The sequence below is a fragment of the Heteronotia binoei genome, chromosome 17, assembly GCF_032191835.1.
Source record: "Heteronotia binoei isolate CCM8104 ecotype False Entrance Well chromosome 17, APGP_CSIRO_Hbin_v1, whole genome shotgun sequence".
NCBI classification, from domain to species: Eukaryota; Metazoa; Chordata; class Lepidosauria; order Squamata; family Gekkonidae; genus Heteronotia; species Heteronotia binoei.
Window position 1 is genome coordinate 7,611,083 of NC_083239.1, and position 17,410 is coordinate 7,628,492.

Consider the following 17,410-nt stretch of genomic DNA (forward strand, 5'->3'; position numbering starts at 1 on the left):
TTGGTTTAAGCCAAAGAGATTTACCCTGGGCTGTAGGTTGAACCACTGGGGCCCTGTGTTGCTCCAGTCCCAGGTCTTCAGCTCTAGCTCCACTTCTCCCATGAAGAGGTTTCGGCCTAAGGAGTCATGATGCCAGACAGATAAGTTCAGGATGCGGCCCTGGAGCTCAGCCTTGTCAATCTTGTACTGCAGCCCAGGAGAGGGAGTGGAAAGAGGATGGAGAGGGCCAAGTGGAGAGAAGAAGGGAATGACAGAACAAACAAACATGGTTACAGTCCACACCTACAGCCAGTTGGATCCAAAGGACCAGTGACTGTAGCACCTCACTTGTACCACCAAATGTCAGGGCTCTTCCTTTTGTCCCCTCCCCTCCATCCCACTCAACATGCAGTTTTCCAAATCCCAAAATCAGTCATAGGGCTCAAAGAACCTGCCTCTTGTTGCCTTCATGAAACACAAATTTCAGGTTCCTGCAGCCTCAGTTTTTCTTGGGGCTGTGCAGGGAAGGGAGAAAGAAGTTAATCTTTCGGCACTTTAACCTCCACAAATGTTCACTGTCTCAAATAGGACCCCCTGCACCATTCTCAAGAGCACTGTAAAGAGCCCGTTTCTGCCACACAGCTCAATTGTTCCGCCTAAATTGTCTTGAGCACGTGCGAATAAATTCATTCTTCAAATTTATGCACATCACACCTTGCTGTTAAGACTCAAGGCAGCTTTCCAGCAAAATTAACACATATAAAACATGACACATGAGGGAGTTTGGGACATTTTTATTCTGTAGAATGTACTGCAGCTTCTCTAGTCCCAAGGAAAGCCAAAGAGCTATGCTGGGTATCAAACTCTCAGCTCGCCATTTTATTTCATCTCCACTGTGACTTCTGACATTTCAGCAGATGTTGCTCACATGATTAGGGTTTGTAGAATCTTTCGGGATCAAGTGCCATGTTCTACTGGAGAAAGTTTTCCTTCCAGACGTTTCGTTCTCAGCTGCGGAGAACATCCTCAGTGGCATTGCAGCCGGAGCAGGCGCTCAGACCTTCTTGGCTGCTGTGCATTGAGTGGGGCCAGAGTGGGGCCCCACTCAATGAGTCATTGAGTGGGGCCAGAGTGGGGTCCCACTCAATGCACAGCAGCCAAGAAGGTCTGAGCGCCTGCTCCGGCTGCAACGCCACTGAGGATGTTCTCTGCAGCTGAGAACGAAACGTCTGGAAGGAAAACTTTCTCCAGTAGAACACGGCACTTGATCCCGAAAGATTCTACAAACCCTAATGATGTTACCAATCGTGAAAACCTGAAATCGTTGCTCACATGCTTTCAAGCATATGCTTTGCAACCATACGGACTAGGACCCTGCTTTAAATAAAAACCACTGAGAATCTCAGAAAAATAGACTCAAAGCCCCAAAGCCACATTTTGTGCTTTTCTTACACTCCAGCCAAATTGCAGCATACCTCCCAGCCCTATTTCAACAATGCAATTGCACAATAAGCACATGATCAGCAAAACTCACAATCTGTGGACGTTTGTTGACTCACTTTTATTGTGGAGTATGACATGAGATTCAATGGGGAAATTTATCTTCTCTGGAAAAAGCTGCAAACGATAACATAGCGTTGTGTACCTCCCCCGGTTCCCTGCTCAGAAGTATGCAGGCGCCAATCACATATGCCAAGCCATATGGGGCTCCTTCAACAACTTGCATGGATATTTTCACTAGGGATGGGCATGAGCCAGTTCACAAACTAGATGAAGTGAAGTTTGTGGCAGGTCAACCGGCACAAACTTTCAAGCTGTTTATGGAGGTTCCTTACAGTTTCTGAAGGGGATAAATTTCCAGACAGACTGTATCCATTCAGTCTAAATGCTCACCAAACTTTGAAGCAACAGGGGCATCAGTTTCAAGAGAGTTTTCCCAGCTTCGCCAGTATTATTTGTGTTTCCTTCCTATTTTCTTGCACAAAGCTTGGAAAATCCCCCCTCAGATATGTTGTGACTCTGTACTTTGAAATCAGTCCTTTTAAGCCACAGTGGTACTGAGTTCTGCTGGGCATTCTGTACACTGAACTAGTGGTTTTGGGCTTGAAAAAAATGTCCCCTCCTTCAGTTTGTATTGTAGATATCCTCTGGTTTGACATTAGTCCTCTTTTACATGCATTGCTACAGTGGCACTGGGTTCTGCTGGACATTCGGTGCACTGAACTGGTTGTGCTGGGCTTGCAACCCTCCCCCCCCCGCCCCCACCAGCTTTGGATTGTAATTCAGTACTTCACATCAGTTTTGTTGAGCTGGCATTTCCACAAAGGCACTGGACCATGCTGGGCACTCTTTGATTGCACTGGTACTGGTGGGTACTCTGTACGTTGCACTGATTCTGCTGGGCTTGCAAAAATGCTCCCCTTTAGTTTCTACTACAGAGATTCTCTGGCTTGATCTTAGTCTTGCATTACCACAGTGACACTGGTTCTGCTGGACACACTGCACTGGATCTGCAAAAATGCTGCTCAGCTTCAGTTTCTACTGCAGAAATTCTCAGGGACTTTGATTATGTTCTGCTGAGCTTCTATTGCTTTTGCTTTTTTTTTTACTTCCCCCTCTCCACTGGAAACAATGGAGCATGGGGACACCTTCTTTGCGTGGGGGGGGAAGTAACTCAGTCACCATAAAATCAACCCTCACCAAACTTGGCAGGCATGTAGAAGAATGTCACGTTCTCAGGGTGCAGGCAGGCAGGAGTCCAAAGCCAGTCCAAGGTCAAAGTCCAGGAAGTCAAGCAGGAGCCAAGTCACCAATGCAGAATCACAAACCGGAATCAGAAGTCAATGTCCAAAAGCCAAAAAGTCAGGGTGCCAAGGAAATCAAGCAGGTCAGGATCAGGAAGGAGCGTGGATGCAAGCCAGAGAATAGACTAGTTGCTTCTACAAGGTTACCAGGTCCTGGGTGGGAGCTATATGGGAGCCTCAATCAGCCTGCTCCCTGGGTGGCAGTGACTCTGCTAGAACTCAGGGCTGAGAGATCCGAAGCATCGGCATGCCTCATGTCTTCGCTCTGAAAGTTCTTTCCGGAGCCTGCTTCAAACTCTTGAGATGGGAGGAGGAGCTCGGAGGAGATTGATCGTCAGCAGCTGACACTGGTGCCTGGAGAGTGATTGATGGGCCAACTGCTGTTTGTTCAGCTGAGGAACTGGCTGGCAACTCTTCCAGGTCTGTTAACTCTTTCAGCTCCTCCTCGTCAGGGCTCATGACAAAGAGAGTCAGCCAGAGATGCCTTGCAAGTTTGGTGTCTCTAGCACACTGTGGGGGAGGGACATTCTACCACATCATGAACCGGACTGATTCATTTCGCCCCTAAAAGTTTGTGACAGTTCATGGTTCATGAATTGGGCACACCACAAACCACAAATCAAACCTTGTTTTCCCAGTTTTTGCCTGTCCCTAATGTTCACAGAGCAAGGTACCATGCTCCACTGGGGCATTAAAGTCTATTCCCTCAAAGAGCTGACTGGCTGAGGGAGAGCCAGTTTGGTGCAGTGGTTAAGTGTGTGGACTCTTATCTGGGAGAACCGGGTTTGATTCCACACTCCTCCACTTGCCCCTGCTAGCATGGCCTTGGGTCAGCCATAGCTCTGGCAGAGGTTGTCCTTGAAAGGGCAGCTGCTGTGAGAGCCCTCTCCAGTCCCACCCACCTCACAGGGTGTCTGTTGTGGGGGAGGAAGGGAAAGGAGATTGTGAGCCGCTCTGAGACTCTTCGGAGTGGAGGGCGGGATATAAATCCAATATCTTCATCTACCTCACAGGGTGTCTGTTGTGGGGGAGGAAGGGAAAGGAGATTGTGAGCCGCTCTAAGACTCTTCGGAGTGGAGGGCGGGATATAAATCCAATATCTTCATCTACCTCACAGGGTGTCTGTCATGGGGGAGGAAGGGAAAGGAGATTGTGAGCCGCTCTGAGACTCTTCGGAGTGGAGGGCGGGATATAAATCCAATATCTTCATCTACCTCACAGGGTGTCTGTTGTGAGGGAGGAAGGAATAGGAGATTGTGAGCCGCTCTGAGACTCTTCGGAGTGGAGGGCGGGATATAAATCCAATATCTTCATCTACCTCACAGGGTGTCTGTTGTGGGAGAGAAAGGGAAAGGAGATTGTGAGCCGCTCTGAGACTCTTTGGAGTGGAGGGCGGGATATAAATCCAATATCTTCTTCTTCTTCTTCAAAGGACCACTCTGTGTGGTGCAGTGATCCACAAATCATGCACAACTTTATGCACACTGAAGGAGAATGCAAATCATTATGAATAGTTCCGAATTTAACATCCCTTCCATATGGCCCTGATTCTCTGTGGAGCTCGCATTCGTAGCAGGAGTGGAGCATCCATCTCTGGTTTCCCCTACACTTTCCTTGTCTGAATCTGCCACAGCTGCCACCAGAGGATTTTTAAAAAGAAATCAGAAACTGACATATCCGTTCAGGATAGGTCCAAGATTCAAGAGAGGAGCTGTGGTTCAATGGAAGGAGACCTGCTTTGCCTGCAAAAAGTACCAGGTACAATCTGAGCACCTCCATTCAAAGGATCTCAGGAAGCAGATGGCAGAGAAAACCCAAAGAACTACAGCTGGTCTGAACAGACAAGACTGAACTGAATAGATCAGTGGCTTGATTCTGTATAAGGCAACTGTACTAGACAACCACAAGCATTTTCAGCCATATCTATGATTTCTTCAGTTCATTTATACCCCGCCTTTCTCCACAATGGAAACCCAAAGCAGGTGGCATCAGTCTTCTCTCTTCCTTTTTATCCTCAAAACAACCCTGTGAGGTAAACTAGGCTGAGTATTTGTGACTGGCCCTGGGTCACTGAAGTGAACTTCCATGATAAGCTGGGCATTTGAATCTTAGTCTCCCATAAAGTAGTCTGAAACTTTTAACCAAAACTTTTTCGTGGTAAACAATTTTATTAGTAACATATGGTAGCAGAATTATATCTACAACCTATAAAGAACTTAAGATAAAAGAAAATTTTTTCTACCCCATATCTTACTTTCCCCTCCCCTCCCTCTGTTACTTGACCCCCACCAGTGTTATTTTTTAAAAAATAAACAAGTATTAAAGGTACCCTTAACTATTAAGAAAGGACAAAAAGACCCCCCCAATGGTTATATTCTTATTCTTATTTTAAACGTCTTAATCCTCATCAAAGATTGCCCAATGTCCTTTTATTTTCCACTCTTTCTCTACGTATCTTCTGAATTTTTTCCAGTCCAACTTAAAAAGTTCCAAATCATAGTCTCTTAGTTTTCTTGTTAATTTGTCCATTTCACTCCATGACATAACTTTTGTAATCCAATCCCATTTTTCTGGTATTTTTTCTTGCTTCCACAGCTGCGCATACAATGTCCTAGCAGCTGACAGCAGGTACCATATTAAAGTTCTATCTTCTTTTGGAAATTTTTCCATTTGTAATCCCAGCAAAAAAGCCTCTGCCTCTTTACTAAATTCATATCCCAAAATCTTAGAAATCTCTTGCTGAATCATCTGCCAAAACATTTTAACCTTTTCACAAGTCCACCACATATGGTAGAAAGAACCTTCATGTTTTTTGCATTTCCAACACCTATCTGGCATCTTATTATTCATCTTTGCTAATTTTTTTGGAGTCATATACCATCTATACATCATCTTAAAACAGTTTTCTTTAATACTATGACATGTTGCGAGTTTCATAGAGTTCTTCCATAGATATTCCCAAGATTCCATCTTTATTTCTTTGTTTACATTGATTGCCCATTTTATCATTTGCGATTTCACTACTTCATCTTCTGTAGACCATTGTAAAAGTAGTTTGTATACTTTTGAAATTAATTTCTCATTATCTCCAAGCAGAACTCTTTCCATTTCTGTTTGCTCTTTCCTTATTCCTTCAGCTTTAATATCATTCTCCACCAGACTTTTTATTTGTTGCATTTGAAACCAATCATATTTGTAACTCAACTCTTCTGCAGTTTTCAGTTCTATTTTCCCACTTTGTATTTTTAGCAACTGGTTGTATGATAGCTGTTTTTCTTTGGCTGTTTTAGCCGTTAACTTTATCACTTCAGCTGGCACTATCCACAAAGGCCTCCTCTCATCACCATATTTATTATACTTTATCCATACGTTTAATAGACTGCTTCTTATATAATGGTGAGAGAAAAGACCATCCATCTTCTTTTTTCCGTAATACAAGTATGCATGCCAGCCGAATTTTTTCCCATGACCTTCCAACACTAAAAGTTTTTTATTTAACAACGTTATCCATTCTTTCATCCATACTAAACAAACTGCTTCATGGTACAGTTTCAAATCTGGTAGTTGGAATCCACCTCTCTCTTTTGCATCTGTCAAAATTTTCATTTTAATTCTTGGTTTCTTCCCAGCCCACACAAATTCTGAAATTTTCCTTCGCCATTTATCAAACTGTTTAGCGTCTTTCACAATAGGAATAGTTTGAAACAAATACATAATCCGTGGTAGAATATTCATTTTTATTGCAGCTATTCTGCCCAACAATGACAAGTTGAGCTTGTTCCATTTTAACATATCTTCTTCTATTCTACGCCATAATTTCTCATCATTGTTTCTGAACAAATCAATATTCTTCATTGTTATCTCTACCCCTAGGTATTTTACCTTAGAGGTAACTTCACAACCCGTTAGTCTTTGTAGTTCTTGTTGTCTATTTACCTGCATATTCTTGCACAAAATTTTTGATTTTTCTTTATTTATATAGAGTCCCGCCAACTCTCCAAACTCTTGTATTCTTGTTAATAACAAAGGTGTAGCTTGTATGGGATTTTCATTTATAAACATTATATCATCAGCAAATGCTCTATATTTATAGGTATATCCTTTTAATTGTAACCCTTCTAAGTCTTTTCTTCTTGAATCTGCCTCAATAAAACTTCAAGAGTCATTATAAACAACAATGGTGAAAGCGGGCAACCTTGTCTAGTACCTTTGCTGATTTTCATTTCATCTGTAAGATCTGCATTAACGCACAACCTTGCCCTTTGTTCAGAATATATTGCCTTTATCATTCTTTTAACCAAAACTTTTAACACTCGCTTTTATGAGGTGGCTGTTGATGAATGGAAGCAAGGGCCTAGGCCTGGATGAACCACGCAAGTCATACGATAGCTAGACTCCCAGTGGTTGCTGCTGGGCCCAGCTCCAATGACTTCTAGAAAGGTCCCTGCCTGACAGCAACGAAGATTTGAAAGCGGGCAATACTGTTGTGGTTGCCTAGAAACCTTCAAAATGGAACCTGAGAGGGCACTCGTTTCTTAAAGCTACAGGGACTGCTCCTGCTGGGAGGTTAATGCCCCCTTTTTTAATGATTTCAGATACTTCAACAAAGCTGCAGTGGTTTTTTTCCAGGTTTGTCGAAAGATCTGTCTTGTCTGTTCCTTGTTCCAAACTTTGGATTTAATATCAACAAATCTGGCCACATCGACAATTAGATCTATTGATAAGACTGACTACTTTCCCCCTTCTCAGCTTTTTCCTCTGCTTCTCTCTCCTTTGAAATGGAGAACAGTCCCTGTAGAGAGAACAACCAGGGAAAGTCCACTATAAAAGGGAAGGGTTAGCAGAGGCAGTCATGGAGAAGCCAGTGTGTTTGCTGGCGATCCCCTCCAGCTTCCTTTGCCTGTCTCTGGGGGAAGTCACAGAAGCCAGGCAACAAGCAGAACATAAGAACATAAGAGAAGCCATGTTAGATCAGGCCAATGGCCCATCCAGTCCAACATTCTGTGTCACACAGCGGCCAAATATATATATATATATATATACACACACACACACACACTGTGGCTAATAGCCACTGATGGACCTCTGCTCCATATTTTTATCTAACCCCCTCTTGAAGGTGGCCATGCCTGTAGCCGCCACCACCTCCTGTGGCACAAAGTTCAGCTCTTAGAAGTGCTGCTAACGCTGGTTCTCACCTTCAGCATCTCATTGAAGATGGGGTCTAGGCTCCTCTTCTTGATGGCTGTTTTCCTCTTGCCTTGGTTGGATTTGTCAGGAAGAAGGTAGGTTTTGACATACCTGGGAATGAGAGGGATTTGAAGCCTGGAAACATGGATCCCACCCTGAGGGACACTTCCAGGGCTGACCGCCCTAGCTGGCAAGCTTTGACCCACAACTGGGACTCCACGTTATTTTGAAGTGAACCACCACAACCGTCAACAGGTGAGCAAAGGAGGAAGAAAGAGGAGGACTGGAACGAGGAGAGAGAGGAAGTAAGAAATAGAGAAAGAAAGGGGAGGATAGATTGGGTGGGACGGTGGCTCAGTGGCAAAGCACCTGCTATGCATGCGGAAGTCCCAGGTTCAAGAAACAACGCCTCCAGTTAAAAGGATCAGGTAGGGGCTGATGTGAAAGACCAGCGAATACCTTGATATAAAGTAGCTTCATGTGTTATGTGAAAGTTAAGACCCAAAGGAATTATACAGAAGTGTTGCAGGAAGGTATGGAAGGCACTGTTGCAATCCACACATATCTGCACAAAAGAGGGGTATTTGCGGTTGGCAGGAGTCCTTAGCAGAACATTTGTTCCCCCCCTTGCATGATCACAACAAGACAAAAAGCGAAAATGACAAGCAGAAGGGCCGTAGCCAGCAGTGGGGCTCGGGGGCAGTGCCCCTTATAGAATCTGCAGCACCCCCACCTGATCTTCCAGGAAGCTTCAGATTTTATAGGAGGCATCACCCCTGTGCCCCCCCTGCTGGCTACGGCCCTGACAAGCAGCCCCCAATCCCAAACTCACGGGTCTGTCCGCTGCTTCCTGGCTTCTGCAAGGTCTCGGCACTGGATGATTTGAACTTGCAGTTCCTTCTTTTTGGCATCATACTGCAAGGAGAACTGGATGCAGCCGCGGACGTCTACGGTCCCAGCTTCATTATCGCTGAACACGCTCATGAGGCTGCTGCTCATCTGCAACCAAACAAGAGTGAGCGTCAGCTGAATGTATCAGTTGCCCTTTGGTCCCTCCCTTCCTCCATGGAGCTCAGGGTGGCAGCATTAGTTTTCTTTCCCTCTAATTTATGCTCATAACAACCCTGTGAAGCTGGTCAGGCTGAAAGAGTGCGACTAGTCCAAAATGACTGAGCAGGGATTGAACTTTCATCTCCCAGACCTAGGGACTCTTTAGCTTGGAGAAACGTCGACTGCGGGGTGACAGAGGTTGACAAGATAATGCATGGGATGGAGAAAGTAGAGAAAGAAGTACTTTTCTCCCTTTCTCACAATACAAGAACTCGTGGGCATTCGATGAAATTGCTGAGCAGACAGGTTAAAACGGATAAAAGGAAGTACTTCTTCACCCAAAGGGTGATTAACATGTGGAATTCACTGTCACAGGAGGTGGTGGCGGCCACAAGCATAGCCACCTTCAAGAGGGGTTTAGATAAAAATATGGAGCAGAGGTCCATCAGTGGCTATTAGCCACAGTGTGTGTGTATGTATAAAATATTTTCCCACTGTGTGACACAGAGTGTTGGACTGGATGGGCCATTGGCCTGATCCAACATGGCTTCTCTTATATTATTATGTGACACAGAGTGTTGGACTGGATGGGCCATTGGCCTTATCCAACATGGCTCCTCTTATGTTCTTATGTGACACAGAGTGTTGGACTGGATGGGCCATTGGCCTGATCCAACATGGCTTCTCTTATATTCTTATGTGACACAGAGTGTTGGACTGGATGGGCCATTGGCCTGATCCAACATGGCTCCTCTTATGTTCTTATGTGACACAGAGTGTTGGACTGGATGGGCCGTTAGCATGATCCAACATGGCTTCTCTTATGTTCTTATGTGACACAGAGTGTTGGACTGAATGGGCCACTGGCCTGATCCAACATGGCTTCTCTTATGTTCTTATGTGACACAGAGTGTTGGACTGGATGGGCCATTGGCCTGATCCAACATGGCTTCTTTTATGTTCTTATGTGACACAGAGTGTTGGACTGGATGGGCCATAGGCCTGATCCGACATGGCTCCTCTTATGTTCTTATGTGACACAGAGTGTTGGACTGGATGGACCATTGGCCTGATCCAACATGGCATCTCTTATGTTCTTATGTGACACAGAGTGTTGGACTGGATGAGTCACTGGCCTGATCCAACATGGCTTCTCTTATGTTCTTACGTGACACAGAGTGTTGGACTGGATGGGCCATTGGCCTGATCCAACATGGCTTCTCTTTTGTTCTTCTGTGACACAGAGTGTTGGACTGGATGGGCCATTGGCCTGATCCAACATGGCCTCTCTTATGTTCTTATGTGACACAGAGTGTTGGACTGGATGGGCCATTGGCCTGATCCAACATGGCCTCTCTTATGTTCTTATGTGACACAGAGTGTTGGACTGGATGGGCCATTGGCCTGATCCAACATGGCCTCTCTTAGTTCTTATGTGACACAGAGTGTTGGACTGGATGGGCCATTGGCCTGATCCAACATGGCTCCTCTTATGTGACACAGAGTGTTGGACTGAATGGGCCATTGGCCTGATCCACCAGGGCTTCTCTTATGTTCTTATGTGACACAAAGTGTTGGACTGGATGGGCCATTGGCTTGATCCAACAGGGCTCCTCTTATGTTCTTATGTGACACAGAGTGTTGGACTGGATGGGCCATTGGCCTGATCCAACAGGGCTTCTCTTATGTTTTTATGTGACACAGAGTGTTGGACTGGATGGGCCATTGGCTTGATCCAACAGGGCTTCTCTTATGTTCTTATGTGACACAGAGTGTTGGACTGGATGGGCCATTGGCCTGATCCAACATGGCTTCTCTTATGTTCTTATGTGACACAGAGTGTTGGACTGGATGGGCCGTTGGCCTGATCCAACTTGGCTTCTCTTATGTTCTTATGAGACACAGAGTGTTGGACTGGAGGGGCCATTGGCCTGATCCAACATGGCTTCTTTTATGTTCTTATGTGTGACACAGAGTGTTGGCCTGGATGGACCACTGGCCTGATCCAACATGGCTTCTTTTATGTTCTTATGTGTGACACCGAGTGTTGGACCGGATGGGCCACTGGCCTGACCCAACATGGCTTCTCTTATGTTCTTATGTGACACAGAGTGTTGGACTGGATGAGTCACTGGCCTGATCCAACATGGCTTTTCTTATGTTTTTATGTGACACAGAGTGTTGGACTGAATGGGCCATTGGCCTGATCCAACATGGCTCCTCTTATGTTCTTATGTCCAACATTAAAGACTACTTTACTTTGGTAGGGATCAGGGCTGGGCCTGCCACTAGGCAAACTGAGTGACTGCCTAGGGCTCCAGCCTTCTGGAGGCACCAAATTGAGCGCCCCCCCCCCATGTGACTTGGTGATGTTAGCAGTGCAGGGGGGCCGTCCGCACATTAGCCTTGCCTCGTGCCAGACAGTCTAGCGCCAGCCCTGCTAGGGACAGAATCCAGATGCAACCACGCAGGAAAAGAAAGTGCAGGATTCTAAGCAGAAGCACCCCAAGGTTCATAAACGCTTTCCAAGATTCTTCCCCCCGTTTTCTCTGCATTGAAAGAAGCATTCGTGCTGTAACCCCTAGCTATGGGGCTTAGCGGATGGTACCTGGGCCCTTTTGCACACAGCCCTCCTTTCGGGTGGCCTGCATCCCTTTCAGGAGAAGGAAAGTTAAGAGGATTTCAGCACATTAACAGCTACCCCAAAGACAGCCCCTAATGCACATACTGTGGATGAGCTGAGGCTGGAGAATGAAGAACTGGTACTCAGCACTTTATCTTGGGGACTCGTCGTGTCGGTCTTCGGAGGGAATGAACCTGAGGCTCCTTCTCTGCCATTTTCCTGGCTTCCATTACTCCGGGGCTGCTGGAGGAAGGGAAAGCAGGGAAAGTAATGCTGCGTGCATGGAAATCTCTTCCATTCACAGAAATTACTGGTAGATCCACACTATCCACAGCATCAGTCATTTTATAAAAGAGTCATTCAGTTTCTCAGTTCACTCTATGTTTTGGCAGGCACACAGCATAACTGTGTGCCTTAGGGGAGGCACGGTGGCTCAGTGGTAGAGCTTAGGGGAGGGACGGTGGCTCAGGGGTAGAGCTTAGGGGAGGGACGGTGGCTCAGGGGTAGAGCTTAGGGGAGGGACGGTGGCTCAGGGGTAGAGCTTAGGGGAGGGATGGTGGCTCAGTGGTAGAGCTTAGGGGAGGGACGGTGGCTCAGTGGTAGAGCATCTGTTGGGAAGCAGAAGGTCCCAGGTTCAATCCCCGGCATCTCCAAAAAAGGGTCCAGGCAAAATGGTGTGAAAAACCTCAGCTTGAGACCCTGGAGAGCAGGGGAGGGACGGTGGCTCAGTGGTAGAGCATCTGCTTGGGAAGCAGAAGGTCCCAGGTTCAATCCCTGGCATCTCCAAAAAAAGGGGTCCAGGCAAGTAGGTGTGAAAAACCTCAGCTTGAGACCCTGGAGAGCCACTGCCAGTCTGAGAAGACAATATTGACTTTGATGGACCAAAGGTCTGATTCAGTATAAGGCAGCTTCATATGTTCATATGTTTGGGGAGGGATGGTGTCTCAGTGGTAGAGCATCTGCTTGGGAAGCAGAAGGTCCCAGGTTCAATCCCCGGCATCTCCAACTAAAAAAGGGTCCAGGCAAATAGGTGTGAAAAACCTCAGCTTGAAGCTCTGGAGAGCCGCTGCCAGTCTGAGAAGACAATACTGACTTTGATGGACCGAGGGTCTGATTCAGTATAAGGCAGCTTCATATGTTCATATGACCAGTGTATTACATATCCAGAGACGCCTGTCTGTGGCAGCAGTGTTTGCTGTTGTCAATAACATTTTGTATCCTCTCTCCTCCCCAGCAATCCCATTAGAGGAGCCACCCTGATTATCATTTTTTCAGACTGGAAAACAAGGATGAGAAATAAAATAGCCATTCCGTTTGTTATCTGGACTTGCAGTTATCCCACCTATCACATTTTTTATCCCTTCAAGGAGCTTGGGGTGGCTTACATTGCTCTCCCCTCCCCCATTTTATCCACGCAACAATCCTACGAGACAGGTTAAGTGGAGAGTATGTGACTGGTCCAAGGTCACCTTAAGAGTTTCATGACTGAGCAGAGATTCAAATCCAAATCTTCCCATTCTAGTCTGACAGTCTAACCACTATACCATACTAGATTTCTTGGTTTTGACAGAAGTTAAGCCTATATTGGGCTGCCTAGTGATATTCCTACCTCCATTGAACCCAAGATGGCCGGTTGTGGATGGGTCTGCTGTGTCTCCTCTTCCTCAGTCTCTGAACTCAGGCTGCTGAAGGAGTCACTTCTCAGGGCTGCAAAGATGAAAGGGGAAAATGCAGCTGTGACACAGAAGGTAAAAACCCCACTATAGCATGTACCATGTTGCTGCAGTTTTTTTCTCATCCACAGTTTACAAGCAAGGTTGTTTAAGTTTTAACAATTTATTAATAACATATGGTTACAATATTTAATTATCTTTTTCTTATATTAACCCATATGATATTTCACCTCCCTCCCTCCAATATTGACTTCCCCGAAGTTATAAATTTGAGTTTAATTCTAAAGGTACCACTAATCTATCAAAATGTAATACTTTTGATTAATACTAAAAAATTGTCCAATGTCTTTTTACGTTCCGCTCTTTCTCCATATATCCTTTGAATTTCTTCCACTCCTTTTTGAATAAGTCTAAGTCCGAGTTTCTTAAAGTTTTAGTCAATTTGTCCATCTCACTCCACGATAAAACTTTCACAATCCAATCCCATTTCTCTGGTATTGTTCCTTGTTTCCAAAGCTGCGCATACAATGTCCTAGCAGCTGAGAGCAAGTACCAAATTAAAGTCCTGTCTTCCTTTGGAAAACAAGCAAGGTTGTTTATATGATGCACCTACATGACTCTCTTCTATAAAGCAATGAAAAGGTTTTCCCAAATTAAATCATGGAAGTCTCTGAGGATATTTCATTTGCAGGGTTGCATTTTAACTGCTGTTTTAGTGGCTGCTGCTTCTATCATGTGTGTTATTTTTTTTCCAGTGAATTCTGCTTTTTTTCCTCTCTCTTGGTTGTTATCTGTCTTGGAAGCCAATTTCGATGGACTATATCTATACACATATACACAAGCACAAATTATACACAAGCTTGAAACCCAGTATCATGTACAGAACCCAGGCTTTGGAGAATATCTGGTTTCACTGCATTGTTAAAATATTTGGAAAATGGTGGGTAAGAAAAATGAGAAGACAGGATTTCCAACTGGAGAGCCTCTGACACTTTGCATAGTGCCTTTGTCCCATTCCAGGACTAGTAGAAGCAAAAATGCTTTTGAGCTAACATATTCAAGAAGGGGAAATCTGCATAATTAATTCAAGTCACGGGGCTTGTTTGAAGAAGAAGATGATGATATTGGATTTATATCCCGCCCTCCACTCCGAAGAGTCTCAGAGCGGCTCACAATCTCCTTTCCCTTCCTCCCCCACAACAGACACCCTGTGAGGTAGATGAAGATATTGGATTTATATCCCGCCCTCCACTCCGAAGAGTCTCAGAGCGGCTCACAATCTCCTTTCCCTTCCTCCCCCACAACAGACACCCTGTGAGGTAGATGGAGATATTGGATTTATATCCCTTCCTCCACTCCGAAGAGTCTCAGAGCGGCTCACAGTCTCCTTTCCTTTCCTCCCCCACAACAGACACCCTGTGAGGTGGGCGGGGCTGGAGAGGGCTCTCACAGCAGCTGCCCTTTCAAGGACAACCTCTGCCAGAGCTATGGCTGACCCAAGACCATGCTAGCAGGTGCAAGTGGAGGAGTGGGGGAATCAAACCCGGTTCTCCCAGATAAGAGTCTGCACATTTAACCACTACACCAAACTGGCTCTCAGTTTGGGTTTTTTTTCTCCTGCATGCATACAGCATATGAGTTCTCCAATTAAATGCCCATGACAGCAAGACAACCTTGATCACCTTGTCCCCCAAGCACAATGGGCCCCATAAAAGACAGAATCACCCCAGAGGAAACACCATGGGTGAGCCCAATGCAATCTCAGCAGAATAGCCAGTTTAGTATTTTGGCTTCAGAGGTGAAAAGGCTTTGGTTAGCCATGTGAGGGAAGATTTAAAGCCAAAATAGAGAACAGGCTGAGATCCTGGCCTTTTGCCAGGAAAAATAGACCATGCACCACCATTCCCTTAAATGCTGATGCACAAAATAAGACAAACACTAGAAGCTTCTATGTTCTTCTGCTTACCTGGCCTGGTCTCAGCCACTTGTTTGAGGGACTGGGCTGCATCCTGCAGAGACAAAAGAGCCATCTAGAGAGACCTGCATGCCGGCTCCTCATGCAACTATATTCCAATTTGTATAAGCAAATCATACCTGTTATTACCACTCTTCCCCCCAAATCCCTTCAGAACAAAGAGCAGCACAACCAAAGCAGTGTGTCAACATTGCACGGGTTTAGTAGCAAAAAATGATCCTCCCAGAACGTCTGCATCCTGAAAACCGTTCAAAAGCTTCCACGTTCAACATAATAATTTTGCAAACGAAGTCCATCATCCCTCCTCCTCCCATAGACTTAGGAAGCTGGGCTCTCAAGAGGAGGAATAGGGGAAAATATTAAAGGATGCACACACCCCAGGGTTTGTTGCCCACGCCATGTTTGATTTGATGCCCACACGACACTACAATGAGGTGGGCTAGCCCAGCAGGCAAATCCAGGTCAATGTGTGTCCAGCCTTCACTAAATTGAGGTTCAAGGCTATTGAGACACAAAGAGAGCCGCTCAAGGCCAATTCAGGCCTGCTCAAAACCACACATGCAGTTGCTCGTGGCTGCCAAGCAAACTTACTTGTGGATCTTGGGACCAAGTGAGTGAAGGAATTCCTTCGCTGGGAAGCCTACAAGGCAACAGAAACATACTTACTCTTTCACAGCAAGGCAATGAGTGAGGGGGGGGGGGCGGAATATTCCATTTTTCCTCCCAGGAACAACTTCACAATAAATATTAAAAGCAGAAAAGAAGAAGATATTGGAAGAAGATATTGGATTTATATCCCGCCCTCCACTCCGAAGGGTCTCAGAGCGGCTCACAATCTCCTTTACCTTCCTCCCCCACAACAGACACCCTGTGAGGTAGATGGAGATATTGGATTTATATCCCGCCCTCCACTCCGAAGAGTCTCAGAGCGGCTCACAATCTCCTTTACCTCCCCCCCCACAACAGACACCCTGTGAGGTAGATGAAGATATTGGATTTATATCCCGCCCTCCACTCCGAAGAGTCTCAGAGCGGCTCACAATCTCCTTTCCCTTCCTCCCCCACAACAGACACTCTGTGAGGTAGATGAAGATATTGGATTTATATCCCGCCCTCCACTCTGAAGAGTCTCAGAGCGGCTCACAATCTCCTTTCCCTTCCTCCCCCACAACAGACCCCCTGTGAGGTAGATGGAGATATTGGATTTATATCCCGCCCTCCACTCCAAAGAGTCTCAGAGCGGCTCACAATCTCCTTTCCCTTCCTCCCCCACAACAGACACCCTGTGAGGTAGATGAAGATATTGGATTTATATCCCGCCCTCCACTCCGAAGAGTCTCAGAGCGGCTCATAATCTCTACCTTCCTCCCCCACAACAGACACCCTGTGGGGTGGGTGGGGCTGGAGAGGGCTCTCACAGCAGCTGCCCTTTCAAGGACAACCTCTGCCAGAGCTATGGCTGACCCAAGGCCATTCCAGCAGGTGCAAGTGAAGGAGTGGGGAATCAAACCCGGTTCTCCCAGATAAGAGTCCGCACACTTAACCACTACACCAAACTGGCTCTCCAGAAGAAAAAGCTCAGCAACAAGCAAAAATCATACGAAAGTTTACAGAACAACCTTCTGTCCGTAACTAAATAAAAAAGGTTCTGGCAATTCCTAGAGAGAGATGAAGTCACTGCCAGGATTTCCCTGGGAGTACTGTCCTGCCATTGGCCCCACAACCATTATTTTATTTTATTTTATTTTTCTCCCACCACCACTCAGAGTGGCAGCAGAAAATGGGAGTGAGGAATCCCATGTCCCTTCCGGGGGACTGGCAACCCTACACAGAGTCCACCCTCTAAGGCTGCCATTTTCTCCTAGGGAAATGATCTCTGCAATCTGAAGATCATTTGTAATTCGGGACAAACTCCAGACCCCACCTGAAAATGGGCAACCCTAGTTCCAAAGACAGAGCTCCATCACCAAAAAGGCCCCGCAAGCAGCCTCGGGTCAAGGAAAGCAAAGAGGCAGATCTGCACAAGAGAAGAGCGCCCCTCTGCAGTTGTGATCTGTCTGCAACACAGTAAGAACCCCATTAGGTGATCAATGGTTAGGTTTTTAAGAACAAAGAA

General features: G+C 45.9%; 1 protein-coding gene across 1 annotated transcript in view; it reads right to left on the minus strand.

The window, feature by feature from the left end:
• Nucleotides 1-17,410, minus strand: part of SYTL1 (synaptotagmin like 1) — a 60,485-nt gene that overhangs the window by 9,161 nt on the left and 33,914 nt on the right. Inside the window, exons 5-11 of the mRNA XM_060257608.1 lie at nt 15,886-15,934; nt 15,286-15,328; nt 13,256-13,353; nt 11,752-11,886; nt 8,806-8,972; nt 7,982-8,084; nt 25-186 (exon numbers count right to left, since the gene is read on the minus strand). Of these exons, the coding sequence (XP_060113591.1) occupies nt 25-186; nt 7,982-8,084; nt 8,806-8,972; nt 11,752-11,886; nt 13,256-13,353; nt 15,286-15,328; nt 15,886-15,934 (757 nt within the window). The remainder of the gene's footprint in view (nt 1-24; nt 187-7,981; nt 8,085-8,805; nt 8,973-11,751; nt 11,887-13,255; nt 13,354-15,285; nt 15,329-15,885; nt 15,935-17,410) is intronic.